The sequence below is a fragment of the Hyperolius riggenbachi genome, chromosome 9 (assembly GCF_040937935.1).
Source record: "Hyperolius riggenbachi isolate aHypRig1 chromosome 9, aHypRig1.pri, whole genome shotgun sequence".
In the NCBI taxonomy this organism is placed as follows: Eukaryota; Metazoa; Chordata; class Amphibia; order Anura; family Hyperoliidae; genus Hyperolius; species Hyperolius riggenbachi.
Genome location: NC_090654.1, coordinates 42,806,923 through 42,827,134, shown reverse-complemented (window position 1 = coordinate 42,827,134; position 20,212 = coordinate 42,806,923). Strand labels below are relative to the sequence as shown.

The window sequence follows — 20,212 nt, the reverse complement described above, 5'->3', positions numbered from 1 at the left end:
GATCCAGAGGCTACGCCCTCCCAAGGTAAGTACCCCCTGGGGTTATTTTTTTTTCCAGGTTCTCTTTAACCAGTACATTATCCAACCTAAACTGCCCGTTTTGCTCACCAATGAGAAAGTATGGACCGGAGACTCCACACTACAGAAGTCGGTAGTCTGGTTTCGGCGGCAGACCACCGCGCTGAACGAGGCCGGAGTAGCAGAGGAGATTTTCAGTACAACACTCAGGAGATTTTGTTCCACATCCACCTTCCACTTCCGATCTGTAAATATAATAATAGAGAAATTAAAAACAGCCTTTTGATCCTCGTTGTCCTATTAAATATCACGTATACAAAACACCATAGCGAGCGGAGCCAGCACGTCCTCATTTTAATGACAGGTGTTCTTTTCCAAACTTTCCAAATTAATGAACACAAACAAGTTATTATCTGTTGGTAATGAATGCTTGGCACACCGACAAGGGCCAAGCGCTGGCAAGCGGGAAAAGAAAATCTGGTTTTGCAGCAGTCTTAGTATGAGGATTAACACAAACTTATGGTAATAGCATCACCAATGGAGCAGAAAATATCAATCGCAGTTAAACTTTTTACAAGAGATCATTACAGGCTCGTTTACACTAAAGGTGTTTTCGGCCTTTTTTCAAGCGCAGGTGATTTTTTTAAATCGCCCCAAAACACTTGTGCAATGAATGTCTATGAGAAGGTTCATATCAGCCCAGTTCATGCGCTGTGCGTTCGGCAAAGCGGTGCCTGGACCATATTTGGGGCGTTTTTGTTATAATGGAAGGTATAGGAAGAGTGCTAAACGCTCACAAAATCGATTTGCGTGGCGATTGCGTTTGTGTTTTAAAGAATAAATACATTGTATTTATTATTTTCCGGGTCAAAGACTTCACTTCCTGATAAACGTCAGGGAGTGAACTCCTAGTGGTTTGGGTCACCCCGAGCTGCTTGGTTACTCTGTTGTACTGGTCCAAGCCCTATCTCATACAGCCATCTCAATCCCTGCCATGTACTGATGAGGACCAAAACCCCTAAACAGGCCGTCTACATGTGGGGTTGGTGTGGCTGTGTAATATTTAAAGCTATAGGCTTGCTATACACCAGCAGTTCTGGATGCTAGCCTGGCTTACAAGGGTGAAAAGGGATCATTTGCATATTCAGTAGTGGTGCATTGTGGGTAACCACAAATGTTCACTTATAGCTGAATCATTGCAAATTTCACCAAGCATTGCTTATTAGTAGGAGGGCTTTTCAGTCTCTTTTATCCCCCTATACATTCCTAGTGGTTTGGGTCACTCTGAGCTGCTTGGTTACTCTGGAGTGAATTAAAAAAACGCTCGGGAAAATGGAATGCCCACCCAAGCGCTGGGAATACCAAACAAAAAAAAAATCGCTACAAAAAACCCCAACGCGAACGCGAGCAGAACGTAATGTGAACAAGCCCTAAAAGTGTCCCTGGGCAGGTCAGTAAAATGTAGTGGACATTGTACGCCACCTAGTGTTAGCCTATGGGAACTGGAACTACCAGAACTACAGTAGATTACAGAACAGCTGTACTAGCACATTTAGGGACACAGGAGGACCACTACTGGGGGCACAACTGGTTACATAATACTTGGGGCCCTTCTAGCTACCTAATTCTGGGGGGCTAACTACCACTGGTTACTTACTACTAAGGGTGCAGTAGGTTAATAGGGAGGGGCTATCTCTTTATACCTGGTACTGGATGGGAATGGAATGGGAATATGAACATCTGGTTACCGAATATTGTGGGCTACCACTATCTAACTGATACTGGGGGCTTCTCTGGCTATCTACTACTGGGGGAGGCTACCTTTGAGTACCTAATGATGGTAGGGACCTGGTTAATGGGGGGCACATCTGGCTACCTAATACTGGGGGCATCTCTGGATACATAATACTGGGGGCTTCTCTGGCTACCTAATATTGGGGGGCCCTGTGACTACCACATACTGAGACCACCAGGGCCAGATTTACCATAAGGCACCGTAGGCACGTGTCTAGAGGCGCCTGATGATGGAAAGGAAGCTCACTCCCCTCCCTGAGTGCCTCCATCCCTCCTTCTCTCCTTCCCTATAAGGAGTCCAGGGCAGAGTGTAAATGAGAGGTTACTCACCCAGCCCTTACCATTCACTGACCAGATCTCCCATCAGTCGGGGCACCTCTAGCTACCTAATACTGAGGGTATCTCTGGCTACTTAATGCTAAGGGGCACCTGTAGCTGCCTATGAAAGGCAAGGGAAGTAAGGGAGAAGTGACAGCTGGGACAGCCTGCACACTTGCAATGCGGTTCGGCGGGGGTTTGTAGGTTTATGGAGGGCAAAGTCTAGGGTGCCAGGACATCTGTGCCTATAGGCTCTAGTGATGTAAATCTGGGCCTGGAGAGCACCTCTGGCTCCCTAATATTGAAGGGCATCATTGCCTACTTAACACTAAGTGGCATCACTGGCTACCTAATACTGATGGGTACATCTGGCTGCCTGATTCTATTTGGGAAGGACTAATAGGACTAGGTACACATACCTGGCTACCTAATACTGCAATCTAGGAGAGGGAAGTCATACATAGTTTCCTAATACTGCTATATGGGGGACACACAAGGCTATCTAATATTGCTAGCAAGCAGGATCCTCATCTGGCTAACTAATACTTATATATAGGGGCACCTGGCTACTTAATTATTTTATTTGGAGGCATGTGACTATTTAATTATTTAATATTAAGGCGTGGGACTACTTCATTCTTTGATGGGAATCTTAAGCCAAATAAAGAAAAAATATATATGTTAACTTACCTGGGGTTTCTTCCAGCCCCCTGGACTCCTACTGGTCCCCCGCAAAGCTGAGCCTACTGCGAACATTCGGCCCTATGCCGCACGCACCCTGGTAGTGCTACCGGCGCGGGAATATTCTGCGCATGTGCAATAGCGAAATAGACGTATTGCGCATGCGCAGAATGCTCCCGGCGTCAGGAGCACTACCAGGGTGCGCGCTCAGGGATGAGGCTCAGGGATGAATGTATGCAGCAGCCGCTGACTGGTGGCGACAGCCAAGCTTTGTGGGGGTTGCCGCCACTGCCCCAGAGGTGATCAGGAGACAGCCGTGGGCAGTAGGAGTCCGGGGGCGGGAAGAAGAAGCCCCAGCTAAGTTAACATATTTATTTTATTTGGCTTAAAGCGGATCCGAGATGAAAAACTAACTATAACAAGTAACTTGTCTATATATCTTATCTAAAGTTTAGATTAGTTTACACAGCATATCTAGCTGCAAACAGCATTTAAAAGTTTATGATTTTTTATGATTATGTATTCCTGTGATACAATGAGGTCAGCCATGTTCTGTTTGTCACATTGTCACAGGCTGAGGGCTGGAGATGCTATCAGCTTGCCTGTGTGTAAATTCAGTCTGCTCTCCTCCTCCTCCCCTCTGCCTCTGAAAATCAATGGCTAGTAACCTCCTCCTCCTGCCCAGAGTGAGCTCCCATAAGCCCTTGCTACAGTGGCAAGGCACTGTGAAAAGCTGTGGACGAGGCTTATTTAGTTTATAGGGAATTAGAGTATTAAAACAAAACAAAAACATTATTTGGCTTGAGGAATGTCCTACAAACTATATGAAAGGAACAGAATTATTCAATGAGTAAAAGTTTATCTCGGATCCACTTTAAGATTCCCTTTAATCTGGATGCATGGGACTACTTATTTTATGTATAGAGAAGGCATAGTGGCTATTAAACACTGGTGTCTGGGGAATCCAGCTGTTGAAGCCTCGTACATATGCTAAACTAAATTTGTTTGAAACATCCATTTTAACAACTGATTTCACCGTATTGGATGACAATCGTGTGCAAACATGTAGCCAAATGAAAACGATGACTGACCAACATAAAGCATTTTGTCCAATCCATCCAGCAGTTCAACTCAGGCGACAGATTTCGTGCAGTTGGCCACGTGTGTACAATGTCATTTTAAGACACTGAATGCGGACATGTTGTGCAGAACGTTGTTTCCGCTTGCCCGCACAGTATTTGAATGAGATGTTCATTTGCAATATCGTTGTGGGGAAACTACAAGTCTTTCCAACGTCGTCATCGGTAAAGTCTTTTCTGCTACATTAATCATCTGTTTTCCGTGTCTTTTGTCGGGCGTGCCTTTATTCCTGGTATCTGGGGACCATGCAGCTGTCTCTGACAACGGAAGTGTGGCCGGCATATGAAAGCCAGACTGCCTCTGCAGCAGGTTAATGAACTGCAGAAGCGTAGCTAGAGGGGTGCATGTATGGCTTGTGCCATGGGCGCCACAGCACCGCGGGCACCCATGGCTGCCCCTTCCTACCACATGCTCCAACACCATACTGAGAAATGTCGCTCCTTACTTAATACTTGGGGGCTAACTCCAGCAACCTATACTGGGGTGGGGGGGGTTTACTAAACTAATTACTTGTGCTGGGAGGTCAGCCTAAACTGGTTGACTACCTATACAAGAAGGGCGACCTCTGGCTATCTGGCTACTTTTACTGGGTGGCTAACTCTACTGGGGGGGCACCTCTGGCTACCAATACTGGGAGGGACAGGTTCAGTATGCATAAGGGGCACAATAGGATATGGTGCGTAAATGGATATGGGGCGCAATTTCAGTGTTTGCCATATGCGCTTTATTACCCAGATACGCCCCTGATGAACTGCAATCTCTTGCAGTTGCGCATTGGGCTGAGATCTTTCAACTTAAAGGACAACTGAAGTGAGAAAAATATGGAGACTGCCATATTTATTTCCTGTTAAACAATACCAGTTGCCTGGCAGCCCTGCTGATCTATTTGGCTGCAGTAGAGTCTGAATTCCACCAGAAACAAGCATGCAGCAAATCTTGTCAGATCTGACAATAATCAAGTCAGAAACGACTAATCTGCTACATTCATATTCAGCGTCTATGGCTAAAAGTATTAGACGTAGAGGATCAGCAGGACAGCCAGGCAACTGGTATTGCTTAAAGTGGATCCGAGATGAACTTTTACTCATTGCATAATTGTGTTCCTTTCCTATTGTTTATAGGGCATTCCTGGGCCAAATACTTTTTTGTTTTTGCTTTAATACTCTAATTCCCTATAAACTAAACAAGCCACGCCCACAGGTTTTCAGAGAGCCAAGGCACTTTCAGACAGTAGCAAGGGCTCGTGGGAGCTCAGTCTGGGCAGGAGGAGGGGGAGGTATTACTAGCCAGAGATAGAGGCAGAGGGGAGGAGGGGGGATTAGGTTTTTTTTGCTCAAGATAAAGATAAGCCTGCCTCTGTGTAATGTTTACAAACCACATGGCTGCTGTTATTGTATCACAGGAAGAAATAAACATATTCTATTAAAGCTGTTTGCAGCTAGATTTACTGTGTAAACTATCTAAACTTTAGATAAGATACAGTGGGTTGCAAAAGTATTCGGCCCCCTTGAAGTTTTCCACATTTTGTCACATTACTGCCACAAACATGCATCACTGTTATTGGAATTCCACGTGAAAGACCAACACAAAGTGGTGCACATATGAGAAGTGGATCGAAAATCATACATCATTCCAAACATTTTTTTTACAGATAAATAACTGCAAAGTGGGGTGTGCGTAATTATTCAGCCCCCTGAGTCAATACTTTGTAGAACCACCTTTTGCTGAAATTACAGCTGCCAGTCTTTTAGTGTATGTCTCTACCAGCTTTGCACATCTAGAGACTAAAATCCTTGCCCATTCTTCTTTGCAAAACAGCTCCAGCTCGGTCAGATTAGATGGACAGCGTTTGTGAACAGCAGTTTTCAGATCTTGCCACAGATTCTCGATTGGATTTAGATCTGGACTTTGACTGGGCCATTTTAACACATAGATATGTTTTGTTTTAAACCATTTCATTGTTGCCCTGGCTTTATGTTTAGGGTCATTGTCCTGCTGGAAGGTGAACCTCCGCCCCAGTCTCAAGTCTTTTGCAGTCTCCAAGATGTTTTCTTCCAAGTTTGCCCTGAATTTGGCTCCATCCATCTTCCCATCAACTCTGACCAGCTTCCCTGTCCCTGCTGAAGAAAAGCACCCCCAGAGCATGATACTGCCACCACCATATTTGACAGTGGGGATGGTGTGTTCAGAGTGATGTGCAGTGTTAGTTTTCCGCCACACAGTGCTTTGCATTTTGGCCAAAAAGTTCCATTTTGGTCTCGTCTGACCAGAGCACCTTCTTCCACATGTTTGCTGTGTCCCCCACATGGCTTGTGGCAAACTGAAAACGGGACTTCTTATGCTTTCTGTTAACAATGCCTTTCTTCTTGCCACTCTTCCATAAAGGCCAACTTTGTACAGTGCACGACTAATAGTTGTCCTATGGACAGATTCCCCCATCTGAGCTGTAGTTCTCTGCAGCTCGTCCAGAGTCACCATGGACCTCTTGACTGCATTTCTGATCAGCGCTCTCCTTGTTCGGCCTGTGCGTTTAGGTGGATGGCCTTGTCTTGGTAGGTTTACAGTTGTGCCATACTCCTTCCATTTCTGAATGATCGCTTGAACAGTGCTCCGTGGGATGTTCAAGGCTTTGGAAATCTTTTTGTAGCCTAAGCCTGCTTTAAATTTCTCAATAACTTTATGCCTGACCTGTCTTGTGTGTTCTTTGGACTTCACGGTGTTGTTGCTCCCAATATTCTCTTAGACAACTTAGAGGCCCTCACAGAGCAGCTGTATTTGTACTGACATTAGATTACACACAGGTGCACTCTATTTAGTCATTAGCACTCATCAGGCAATGTCTATAGGCAACTGACTGCACTCAGATCAAAGGGGGCCGAATAATTATGCACACCCCACTTTGCAGTTATTTATTTGTAAAAAATGTTTGGAATCATGTATGAATTTCGTTCCACTTCCCATGTGTACACCACTTTGTATTGGTCTTTCATGTGGAATTCCAATAAAATTGATTCATGTTTGTGGCAGTAATATGACAAAATGTGGAAAACTTCAAGGGGGCCGAATACTTTGCAACCCATTGTATATATAGACAAGTTACTTGTTATAGTTAGTTTTTCATCACAGATCCGCTTTAAAAGGAAATTTATATGACATCCTCCATATCCCTCTCACTTTAGTAGTCCTTTGAAGTGGACCTGATCTCTTGCACAGGACAGAAGGAAAACAGAGAAATGCACCCTGTGTGTATTTAGAGAGTTAAGCCTGTCTAATTCCCCCTCATCTGTAATGTATTACAAGTTGTAATTTGATCTCTTAGCTGTTTCAGCTGGCTGCCTCAGCAGAGCAGCTAATTTGTAAACACAGGATGATAACCCTATGTCTGCTTCCAGTAAAGCAGGAAGTAGATACACTGCAGATTTATTGCAGGATTTGTATCAGTTGTAACAAAGAAATGTTTTTCTTTGAAGGTTATTATGCTGTTGCTTATTTAGAGCACAGAGGAAGTTCGGCGTTCAGGCCTGCTTTAACCTATACCAGCTACAGGTGCCACAGCCACCCACTCTCTGCCTTCTGCATTATAGCAGAACAGGTGACAAGCACTAAGGAAACTGATGATTCTCTTCTGCCCTCTAGTGGCTGCTGTGCATACAATGCATGCCATTGCCAAGCTAGATAATTCAGAATATATATCTATATATATAATAGAGTAAGTGCCTCAACCTTCGAGCAAGAAGAAGAAGTACTTTGCATGAGAAAATGTATGCGTGCTCAATCACCAAGTTTTAGGCTTCTTTTCCACGGACTGTTGAGCTGTGTGCTCAGCAAGCAGTTACCAGGCAGCAGTGAGCAGATACCAGGCAGCAGCAAGCAGTTACCAGGCAGCAGCAAGCAGTAGCAAGCAGTTACCAGGCAGCAGCAACAGTTACCAGGCAGCAGCAAGCAGTTACCAGGCAGCAGCAACAGTTACCAGGCAGCAGCAAGCAGTTACTAGGCAGCAGCAAGCAGTTACCAGGCAGCAGCGAGCAGTTACCAGGCAGCAGTGAGCAGATACCAGGCAGCAGCAAGCTGTTACCAGGCAGTAGTGAGCAGTTGTAAGAGTTTGAGAGGCATGTTACTGCCTATCAACTGTCCGTGGAAAAGAGACCTACCCTAGCAAGTCTGGCTTTGCAAATCTGGCCTAATTGGCTATTCATGAGGCAATGCTCATGCAAATATGCATTTGCTTTTGCATGCCAAACTATGCAGGGTCAAAAAACCAATACTGCAAAGCGGTCGCCCTGCTACATGCCAGTGATGAGCGAAAATGCAAAAATTTGTTTCGATAAATTATTACCGAATTTTCGCCTAATTTCGTTTTGACAGGCAAATTTTCCATCTAATTTTTTCACGTTAATTTTCGCCTAAGGCCAGTCATTTTCGCATTACTTGCGTATGATTGCGGACATTTTCCACATAAGGGCATTAGCGCCCGCATTCAGAGAAGTTTCTTGTGCATTATTGCGGGCATTTTTCCGTATAAACGTCCGCATAGATTGAATTTCCATGCGGATTATTGTGGACATTTTTCCGCATAAGGGCATAAGCATCCGCATATAATGAATTTTCGATGCTGGTCGAAAACGCAAATATTTCTGAAGATTTTCGTGAAAATTCGCCAAAAAACGAAAACGGGATTTTCGAGGCGAAAATTCGCAAGCAACACTGCTACATGCTACATTAGCACTATCCAGGAGCGCCACGGGGAGGATTCCCAATGCCCCCCTTTTATACAACCAGGGGGACCACAGGGTCCCAGGCTCTCTCACTGCCTGGGAACCACAGCGACACCCCGGAGGGGGAGGCGCAGGCGACCCCCCCCCCCCCAAGCGTGGCCAGCGTCGGGGAGAGCCGTCCACACCCACCTCCCAATATTAAAAACAGGCACTTACCTTAACGTCCATTGCGTTCTGCTACATGCGCATTAACTTGGGGGCACCACATGAGAAAGGAGTGAAGCATGGGTCACCCCGAGCTTTAGAGCTCAGGGCTGGCTCACATACAGCACTCCAGAGGGGGGGGGGGGGGAGGACAGGTGCAGACAACTCACTCCAGGGCTCACACCACCGGAGCAAGCCATCCACCACCTGCCTCCAAAGGATACAAACTGCAAAAAATGCTTTCCATGAGAAAATGAATGCGCATGTAGCAGAACGCAATGGACGTTAAGGTAAGTGCCTGTTTTTAATATTGGGAGGTGGGTGCAGACGGCTCTCCCTGGCGCTGGCCACGCTTGGGGGGGGGGGGTCGCCTGCGGCACCTAGCCTCCCCCTCCGGGGTGCCGCTGTGGTTCCCGCGGTCCCTCCGGTTGTATAAAAAGGGGGCATTGGGAATCCTCCCTGTGGCGCTCCTGGATAGTGCTAATGTAGCATGTAGCAGTGTTGCTTGCGAATTTTCGCATAAGTCATTTTCGCATCGAAAATCCTGTTTTCGTTTTTTGGCGAATTTTCACGAAAATCTTCAGAAATATTTGTGTTTTCGACCAGCATCGAAAATTCATTGTATGCGGATGCTTATGCCCTTATGCGGAAAAATGTCCACAATAATCTGCATGGAAATATAGACTATGAATGTATTTTGTAGGTACTGATCTTTTGCAGGAACGGATCTTTTGCAGATAATGATCTTTTGAATGTGTACAGCAACTTTGTGTGCAGCATCTTGCAAATATTTCTATCTAATGGGGAGTGCAGCTCAATAGAATAGACTGTGTAGGTGTGGCTCTGATACTACATGGAAGGGGGTAAAATTGGTCTGTGATCTTTCATTTTTCCAAAGACTTTTATCCGATGTGTGTACCCACCATTCTTCTTGCTTCAAGGTTGAGGCACGTACTCTATTAGATAAATAGAAGATGCGGCGTATGCTACGACGCGGGACGGCTAGTAACAATTACAAGTACAATCTGCAGATGTGCCGCCCCCCCCCCCCCCCCCCCCCAAAAAAAAAGAATGAGACAAAAGATAAATACATAAATAAATAAAATAAATAAACAAATAACAAAGATGCTGAAAAAATAGTTTACATTTTATAAGTGGCTGGGTAGTGTACTAGTTATGGGCTCTGCCTCTGACACAGGAGACCAGGGTTTGAATCTCTGCTCTTCATGTTCAGTAAGCCAGCACCCATTCAGTAAGGAGGCCTTGGGCAAGACTCCCTAACACTGCTACTCCTAGTGGCTGCAGCTCTGGTGCTTTGAGTCCACCAGGAGAAAAGCACAATATAAATGTTATTTGTCTTAAAGGGAAGGTTCAGGGAGGGTGGTTAAAAAATAAAAATCAACTTCCACTTACCTGGGGCTTCCTCCAGCCCGTGGCAGGCAGGAGGTGCCCTCGCCGCCGCTCCGCAGGCTCCCGGTGGTCTCCGGTGGCCGACCCGACCTGGCCAGGCCGGCTGCCAGGTCGGGCTCTTCTGCGCTCCAAGGCGCGGCACTTCTGCGTCCCACGCCGGCGCGCTGACGTCATCGGACGTCCTCCGGGCTGAACTGCGCAGGCAGTACAGCCCGGCGGACGTCCGATGACGTCAGCGCGCCGGCGTAGGACGCAGAAGTGCCGGGCCTTGGAGCGCAGAAGAGCCCGACCTGGCAGCCGGCCTGGCCAGGTCGGGTCGGCCACCGGGAGCCTGCGGAGCGGCGGCGAGGGCACCTCCTGCCTGCCACGGGCTGGAGGAAGCCCCAGGTAAGTGGAAATTGATTTTTATTTTTTATCCACCCTCCCTGAACCTTCCCTTTAAAATAAACATTTAAAGATGAGTTACCATGTAATTGTGTTGAAACTTACCCCTGTGTTCGGGACATCTGATATAAGTGCTGTTCCACAACGCGAACTTAAAAAGAACAAAAAAAACCTCACAATATTTTTAGTCAATTCAAATGCAGCAGCACCATCATGTACACTCGAAATAAAGTTGATAACTGTCTCTATCCCTATTGTTTCCACCCCACTACCCTCTAGATTGTAAGCTCGCATGGGCAGGGACCTCCTCCTAGTGTTTCTTATTTTGCTGTAATTTGCCATATGAACGTGTACCAATCTTAAAGATTTCTCAAACCACACATTACCTATGTATGGTTTGTACTTGTATTACCAGATGTCATGACTGTACAGGGTCTTTTCATGTATATATATTCCACAATATTTGTTTTGTACTCCGTACTGGGCTACAGAAGATGTTGGCGCTATATAAATAAAAAATAATAAAAATAAATTATAATAAAACTTTATGCACAGTTTTATACAAAATAAGGAGGTGGATTTATACTCAGGTCATCCAATTTTCTTAAAGGGGAACTGAAGAGAGAGGTATACGGAGGCTGCCATATTTATTTCCTTTTAAGCAATACCAGTTGCCTGGCAGCTCTGCTGATCCTCTGCCTCTAATACTATTAGCCATAGCCCCTGAACAAGCATGCAGCAGATCAGGTGTTTCAGACTTTAAAGTCAGATCTGACAAGACTAGCTGCATGCTTGTTTCTGGTGTTATTCAGATACTACTGCAAATAGACCAGCAGGGCTGCCAGGCAACTGGTATTGATTAAAAGGAAATAAATATGGCAGCGTCCATATACCTCTTACTTCAGTTCCCCTTTAAGGCCTCTTTTACATTTGCATTGCAAGTCTCTGTTGCGTCACCCCGTTTTACCGCAGGGTAACGCAAAGGCAATGCAAGTGGATAGGGCCATTCACACTTAACATGGTAGAAGCAGTAAAGTGTTGTACCGTGTTAGCCATGAGTAAAAGCAAGAAGTTTTGAATCAGGATGATACCATTTATTGGCTAACTTAGAGATGGATAAACAGTGAGCTTTCGACTTATAAAAAGCCTTCGTCGGACTGGTTCCTGACCAAAACTGAAAAACACAGCTTATATACACTGACATCCAGAGGAGAAACATTCTTTAGCAAACATAAATGTAATTAGATGCCTAATGCTGGGAATACACGGTTCGTTTTTGCCTTCGTTTAAACCTTCGTTTCGATTGTGCCTTTTGTCCTTTTCGATCCCGAAATAATCGGACATACGGTTAATATCACCACCCACGGTTTCGTTTTTTTTTCCGATTCTGATGGTTTCGTTTTTCCAATGATCGAAGGCTGCAAAGAAACGAAACGAAAATCCCTTTTTACAGGGACGGACTAGCATAAACGAACATATAATCGATCTGAACAGCCATCAAGCCTACCAATGGCTCGATTAGATGGATAAAGAGAGATAATATCAAACATGTTCGATCACTAGTCGTTCGTTTTTGGGGTCTATTAATCGAAACTATAATGAGATTATGACTATTTTCACATACGTTTTCAACACTCGATTCGTTTACCGAACGAATCGAAGGTTTAAACGAAGGCAAAAACGAACCGTGTATTCCCAGCATTAACTGTACTGAGGAGGCTTTCCCAGGCATCCTATCTAAACTGATAAGATCTTATCAGTTTCGATAAGATGCCTGGGAAAGCCTCCTCAGTAACAGTTAGGGCTGGTTCAGACGGACGCTTGCAGAGCGTTTACAGCCAGCGTTCAGGGCTTGGTGTTAAACGCTCCCATTCAAGTGAATGGGAGCGTTTGTACCAAGCTTTCAAGCGCGTTTACACAAACGCGGCGTTTGGGTCCCGATTTTCTCTGGCGTTCAAGGAGCCCCTGGAAGCTACATGTAGCTTCCAGGGGAGGTTAACCGCGACGGCTAATGTCCCCCTAGGGGAAGAAAAAACGCGACCGCATCCAAACGCACGCGAACGCTGCTGAACGCGACGCCAGCAAACGCAACGCCTCCAAACGTCCGTCTGAACCAGCCCTTAAGGCATCTAATTACATTTATGTTTGCTAAAGAATGTTTCTCCTCTGGATGTCAGTGTATATAAGCTGTGTTTTTCAGTTCTGGTCAGGAACCAGTCCGACGAAGGCTTTTTATAAGTCGAAAGCTCACTGTTTATCCATCTCTAAGTTAGCCAATAAATGGTATCACACTTAACATGGGGCGGTGCGAAGTATCCGATCCGATGCAAGAGCTGCAGCGCGCTACCGCAGGCCTAAAGCACAAAGCCTGCTGAAATACAAGCTTATGCGTGTCGCAGGGCGCGTAAAACGAAGGAGCGTGGTGCGGCACAGCGCGCATGCGCAGAACAATGGGAATCTCAGCAAGGTACTCCCTGTCCAGCAGGGAGTACGTCACTGAGCCGGGGTATCTCTATGCATAGGACCCAAAGGCTGCACTCTGCTGCCGGGTCACATGACTGTCTTTCTTTGCGTCGTGGCGGGATGAAATAGGAGCATCGCATCCCCGCCGCAATGCAAAAAACAAGTGCAAAAAAAATAAATAAATAACAGCCCTCAAGTGGAACAAAACTCCTGTTTGCTCTAAAAGATTAGCTACAGATGTAAATGGCAAACCTTCTGTACTTAAAAAGAAAAAACAATGCCTGTTTGTGAACCTATAAATTGAATAATAATTGCCCAGAAATAAAATATTTCTGCTAACAAAGGATTCTGGGTGTGCGGACACGGAAGTACAGCCTTACCTTAAAACACAGGTGAGGATCTATGTCAATATCATCAATGTAATAAGCCTGGAATACAACAAAAATTAGACATAAGTGAATAACTGAGTGACAAGATGTATCAGTCAATAACAAAAATGCTAAAATTAGCAAATCTTGTCAGTTTTGGAGACTAATAATAATAATCTAAAACTGACCTCGCAGTGAATGTGCCTGCCTTGCCTGAGATAGCCGTTTCTCCTGGATTTAAAAAGTACCCATATTTTTAGGACTATAAGACGCTCCTGACCATAGGAGGCACCTAGGGTTAGGGGACAAAAACCAGAGGAAAAAACATATACTAGACCTGGTGCATTCATGATGAGGGGGCATCTTTTGGGTTATGCCCCCTTTGTACCTCATGCCCCCCTTGTACCTCTTGTGTCCACCTTGTGTCCATCTGTATGCCCCTTTGTGTCCCCAGTTTGTCCCCCTGTGTCCTTCTCTGCATGGGCGCAGTACAGGGAGTCCCCAACATTTCGGCGGGTTGGAGGTTCGTACTAGAAGGTGTTCACAAGTCAGGAACTCCCTGCATTTGGACTAGAAGACGCAGTGACTTTTCCCCCCACTTTTGGGGGAGAAAAAGTGAGTCTTATAGTCCAAAAATACAGTATTTTAAGTAAAAAGATAGAGCCTGTCATGCTGGGCTCTGTCTTAATAACAAAGGATGGGGGAGGGGGGACTTAGGGGGGTCTCAAGGTCTGTGGGTTGTTGCTGCACCCTGGCTCAAACTGAGACTGTCCCCAGTGTGCTCCTTTAGGTTTGAAGACAGGATGCTGTCATTCATTTACTGCTTACAATAATGCACATTTGTAGTTCTCAAGGGCCACATAAAATGGCAAGGAGGGCTGCATTCAGCTCGTGGGCCTTGAGATGGACACCTGTGCTCTAACCTTTCCCTGTAGATCTTTGAGTCACTGATTCAGAATGCATATCAGATACCCTGATTCCACTGGCTGCATGCTTGCTGCAGAAACAACTTGAATTAAAGGGATACTTATGTGTGCATACAAAATCAGTTTTACTCACCTGGGGCTTCTACCAGCCCCCTGCAGCTGTCCTGTGCCCACGCAGACTCGCTCGGATCCTCCTGTTCCCCTCCGCCAGCAACTTTCAATTTCGGCAACAGCACCGACAGGACTGGTAACGCATCTGATACTTTGCATTCCTGGCCGCAATAGCGCCCTCCATACTGCTATTGTGGCCAGGAACGCGAAGTATCAGATGCGTTGTCAGGCCTGTCGCCAAAAGTGAAAGTAGCTGCCGGCGGGGAGAGGAGGATCCAGGCGAGTCTGAGTGGGCACTGGACAGCTGCAGGGGGCTGGTAGAAGCCCCAGGTGAGTAAAACTCATTTTTTTCACACTTAAGTGACCCTTTATAAAGGGATACTTAAGTCAGTGTAAAAAAATGCAGTTTTACTTACCTGGGGCTTCCTCCAGCCCCCTGCAGTCGGCCTGAGTCTGCGCCAGTACTCAAGGATGCTCCAGTGCTCCGCCGCAGCTCAGTTTCGATTTCGGCAACTGAGCCTGTCGCCGGCCACTGCGCCTGTGTGGCCCGGGCTGTGCGTGTCCTCGTTCACTAATGGCAGTAAATCAAGAAGAAACCATGCACAGGAAAGCTGAAAAAGTTACTGAAGGAGTGCAAAAAAACAAAACATTGATTGTAGATCCAGTAAGTAGAAGAAAGGGGCTTTGCACATCCCTTGATAAAACTTCACTTTTAATTATAATTGTAACAAGTTAAAAGGCATACTTTACATGTCCCATGCAACATTGAGAGAGAGGTACAAGGCTGGTGGGGAGGTCGACAGCTGTTTTCACATCACATCACAAAGCCCCTTTCTTCTACTTACTGGATCATGTCCTCGTTCACGCTCCTGTCACCAGGAGCTTCCTGCGCAGGCACAGTACAAGAAAATCTCTACTGCGTCTGCACAGGACTGGGAAAACAAACGAGGACACGCACAGCCTGGGCCACGCAGGCACAGTGGCCTGTCGTTGCGGAAATGAAGCTAATCAGCAGCAAGGGACCGGAGCATCCTAGAGTACCGCTCCGAGCACAGGCCAAATGCAGGGGGCGGTAGAGGCCCCAGATCAGTAAAACTGCATTTTTTACACTAACTTAAAGGGAAGGTCCAAGCAAAAAAAAAAAAATGAGTTTAACTTACCTGGGGCTTCTACCAGCCCCATGTAGCCATCCTGTGCCCTCATAGTCACTCACTGCTGCTCCAGTCCCCCGCTGGCAGCTTTCTGACCTCGGAGGTCAGGGCCACATTGTGTACATTTTTACGCATTCCCGCTAGTGCAGGAACATTAACATATACATTTTTACGCGTTAGTGGTGCAACGCATACATTTTTGTTCCTGCACTAGCTGGAATGCGTAAAAATGTATGCAATGCGGCCCTGACCTCCGAGGTCAGAAAGCTGCCAGCGGGGGACCGGAGCAGCAGTGAGTGACTACGAGGGCACAGGATGGCTACATGGGGCTGGTAGAAGCCCCAGGTAAGTGAAACTCATTTTTTTTTTTTTGCTTGGACCTTCCCTTTAAGCTTCACTTTAAAGCAGACCTGAAGTAAAAATAAACTTATGAGATGAGTGAATTGTATGTGTAGTACAGATAAGAAATAGAACTTTAGTAGCACAGAAAAGAGTCTAATTTTTTTCCAGTACAGAAATAGAGTTAAAAAACTTCAGTTGCTATCTATGCAAAAGAGCTTCTCTAAGCTATTCAACCCAACTTGGGAGGAATACTGTCCTGTTTTCTGGAGCACGTAAACAGCCAAGAAACAGTGAGAGACAGCTTGAGATAAGGTTTTACTGCAGGAAAGTTCAAAGGGTCGTTACATCTGCTTTGCTTTATAGCTTAAAAGACAGAGTGTGGGTTTAAATCTGCAACTATGAGAAGAATGATGCAATGCTATTAAAAAAAAAAAAAAAAAAAAAAAAAAAAGCTACAGTGGTTTGCAAAAGTATTCAGCCCCCTTGAAGTTTTCCACATTTTGTCATATTACTGCCACAAACATGAATCAATTTTATTGGAATTCCACATGAAAAACCAATACAAAGTGGTGTACACGTGAGAAGTGGAACGAAAATCATACATGATTCCAAACATTTTAAAAAAAAAAAACAAAAAAAACTGCAAAGTGGGGTGTGCGTAATTATTCAGCCCACTTTGGTCTGAGTGCAGTCAGTTGCCCATAGACATTGCCTGATGAGTGCTAATGACTAAATAGAGTGCACCTGTGTGTAATATAATGTCAGTACAAATACAGCTGCTCTGTGACGGCCTCAGAGGTCGTCTAAGAGAATATTGGAAGTAACAACACCATGAAGTCCAAAGAACACACCAGACAGGTCAGGGATAAAGTTATTGAGAAATTTAAAGCAGGCTAATTAGGCTACAAAAAGATTTCCAAAGGCTTGAACATCCCACGGAGCACTGTTCAAGCGATCATTCAGAAATGGAAGGATTATGGCACAACTGTAAACCTACCAAGACAAGGCCGTCCACCTAAACTCACAGGCCGAACAAGGAGAGCGCTGATCAGAAATGCAGTCAAGAGGCCCATGGTGACTCTGGATGAGCTGCAGAGATCTAAAGCACAGGTGGGGGAATCTGTCCATAGGACAAGTATTAGTCGTGCACTGCACAAAATTGGCCTTTATGGAAGAGTGGCACGAAGAAAACCATTGTTAACAGAAAAGCATAAGAAGTCCCATTTGCAGTTTGCCACAAGCCATGTGGGGGACACAGCAAACATGTGGAAGAAGGTGCTCTGATCAGATGAGACCAAAATGGAACTTTTTGGCCAAAATGCAAAACACTGTGTGGCAGAAAAACTAACACTGCACATCACTCTGAACACACCATCCCCACTGTCAAATATGGTGGTGGCAGCATCATGCTCGGGGGGTGCTTCTCTTCAGCAAGGACAGGGAAGCTGGTCAGAGTTGATGGGAAGATGGATGGAGTCAAATACACGGCAATCTTGGAAGAAAACCTCTTGGAGTCTGCAAAAGACTTGAGACTGGGGCGGAGGTTCACCTTCCAGCAGCACAACGACCCTAAACATAAAGCCAGGGCAACAATGGAATGGTTTAAAACAAAACATATCTATGTGTTAGAATGGCCCAGTCAAAGTCCAGATTTAAATCTAATCGAGAATCTGTGGCAAGATCTGAAAACTGCTGTTCACAAACGCTGTCCATCTAATCTGACTGAGTTGGAGCTGTTTTGTAAAGAAGAATGGGCAAGGATTTCAGCCTGTAGATGTGCAAAGCTGGTAGAGACATACCCTAGAAGACTGGCAGCTGTAATTGCAGCAAAAGGTGGTTCTACAAAGTATTGACTCAGGGGGCTGAATAATTACGCACGCCCCACTTTGCAGTTATTTATTTGTAAAAAATGTTTGGAATGATGTATGATTTTCGTTCCACTTCTCACATGTACACCACTTTGTATTGGTCTTTCACGTGGAATTCCAATAAAATTGATTCATGGTTGTGGCAGTAATGTGACAAAATGTGGAAAACTTCAAGGGGGCCGAATACTTTTGCAAACCACTGTATATGACTGAAAATAAAATGCTTTTCTTTGCTACTAATGTTCTATTCATCATCCATACTACACATACAATTCATTGTATCATAAGGTTTTTTTTTTGCTTCAGGTTTGCTTTAACCACTTGCCGACCGCACACTCATACCGTGTGGCGGCAAAGTGGTAGCTGGAGGACCAGCGACGCAACTGTGCATCGCCAGGTGCCTCCCTAATTAATCAGGAAAGGCCGCTCGCGCGAGCGGCCGTTTCCTGTTAGATCACGTAGCGGGTCTCCGTGAATAGCCTGCGAGCCGCTGATTGCGGCTCGCAGACTAAATGTAAACGTAGGAGACATTTGTCTCCTTTGTTTACATTGTACGGCGCTGCTGTAAGGCAGGTCGGCGATCCCCGGCTAATCAGCGGCCGGGGATCGGCCGGGGATGAGCAGGTAGGAGAGGAAGGGGGGAATTTCGCCGCGGAGGGGGGCTTTGAGGTGCCCCCCCCCCCCCCGCAACATGCCAGCCAGGAGGAGCGATCAGACCCCCCCTGCACATCATCCCCATAGGGGGGAAAAAAAGGGGGCGATCTGATCGCTCTGTCTGCAACCTGATCTGTGCTGGGGGCTGCAGAGCCCACCCAGCACAGATCACAAAAAATAACGCTGGTCCTTAAGAGGGGGGGGGGGGGGGTAAAGGGTGGGTCCTCAAGTGGTTAAAGGACAACTGAAGTAAGGGTTTGGAGGCTGCCATATTTATTTCTTTGTAAGCAATACCAGTTGCCTGGCAGCCCTGCTAATCATCTGCCTCTAACACTTTTAGCCATAGACCCTGAACATGCATACAGATCAGGTGTTTCTGACATTATTGTCAGATTATTATTATTTAGTATTTATATAGCACCGACATCCTCCGCAGTGCTTTAAAGGAGTAAATACAGCCTTGTCACTAATTGTCCCTCGGAGAAGCTCACAATCTAATCCCTACTATAGTCATATGTCTATTGTAGTCTATAGCCAATTTTTAGAGAGAAGCCAATTAACTTATCTGTATGTTTTTGGAATGTGGGAGGAAACCGGAGTGCCCAGAGGAAACCCACATAGACACTGTTGAGAACATATAAACTCCAGGCAGATGTTGACCTGGCTGAGATTCGAACCGGGGACACAGCGCTGCAAGGCAAGTGTGCTATTCACTATGCCACTGTGCTGACATTGTTGGCAGATCTGACAAGATTAGCTGCATACTTGTTTCTGGTGCGATTCAGACGCTACTGCAGCCAAATAGATCAGCAGGGCTGCCAGGCAACCGGTATTGTTTGAAAGGAAATAAATTTGGCAGCCTCCATATTCCTCTTACTTCAGTTGTCCTTTAAAGTATTATATCCGCCATATTGCTAGGAATTTAGAATAGGCAGAGCTACTATGTTTTAGGTCAGGGGTGTCAAACTCATATACAAAGTGAGCCGAAACTGAGCTCTGGGACCAACCTCAATGTCTAGTGGCCACCTCCCTCCCTTTTAAAGGTCCCTGGTGTCTAATGGCCCCCCTCCCTCCCCTATACAGTTCCTTGGGGTCTATTGCTCCCTCCTTCCCCTATATAGTTCCTGGTTGTCTAGTGGGCCTTCTCCCTCCCCTATAGATCTCCCTGGTGTCTATTCCTCCCTCCATCACCTATATCAGGCTTGAGAAACCTTTTTGGCTGAGAGAGCCATAAACACATACATTTTAAAATGTAATTCTGTGAGAGCCATACAATATGTTTCAAACTGGGACAGTGCGCATGCGCAGCAGAGGGCTCACATCCTCGTTGCTATGGTGATGTGTATACAGTTGATCCGCCGCCCAGCGGAAGTATCAGAAACGTCTTCAGCTTCTCTTGGGTTTCAGCAACATCAGCAATTTCCCTGAGAGCCAGAAAGGAGAAATACAGACTAACAGCTTGTACAATTAGCTAGCTGATTTGGGGGGTTGATTCACTTTGTAGGACAAGATCCCTGCACTTTGGCCCTATTGGGCCAATGAAAGTACGGGGGATCTCGTCCTACAAAGTCACTGAATCTGACAGGGTCCAGAGTGGGACAATTGGGGCAGATGTTAGTATTGGGGTAGCACAAGTAAGTTAGCAGTGCGTGCTACAGCAGTAGC

General features: G+C 45.8%; 1 protein-coding gene across 1 annotated transcript in view; it reads right to left on the bottom strand.

The window, feature by feature from the left end:
• LOC137532273 (interleukin-17 receptor E-like) overlaps positions 1-20,212 on the bottom strand; it is a 131,238-nt gene that overhangs the window by 10,631 nt on the left and 100,395 nt on the right. Inside the window, exons 12-14 of the mRNA XM_068252605.1 lie at positions 13,508-13,555; positions 10,770-10,815; positions 109-263 (exon numbers count right to left, since the gene is read on the bottom strand). Of these exons, the coding sequence (XP_068108706.1) occupies positions 109-263; positions 10,770-10,815; positions 13,508-13,555 (249 nt within the window). The remainder of the gene's footprint in view (positions 1-108; positions 264-10,769; positions 10,816-13,507; positions 13,556-20,212) is intronic.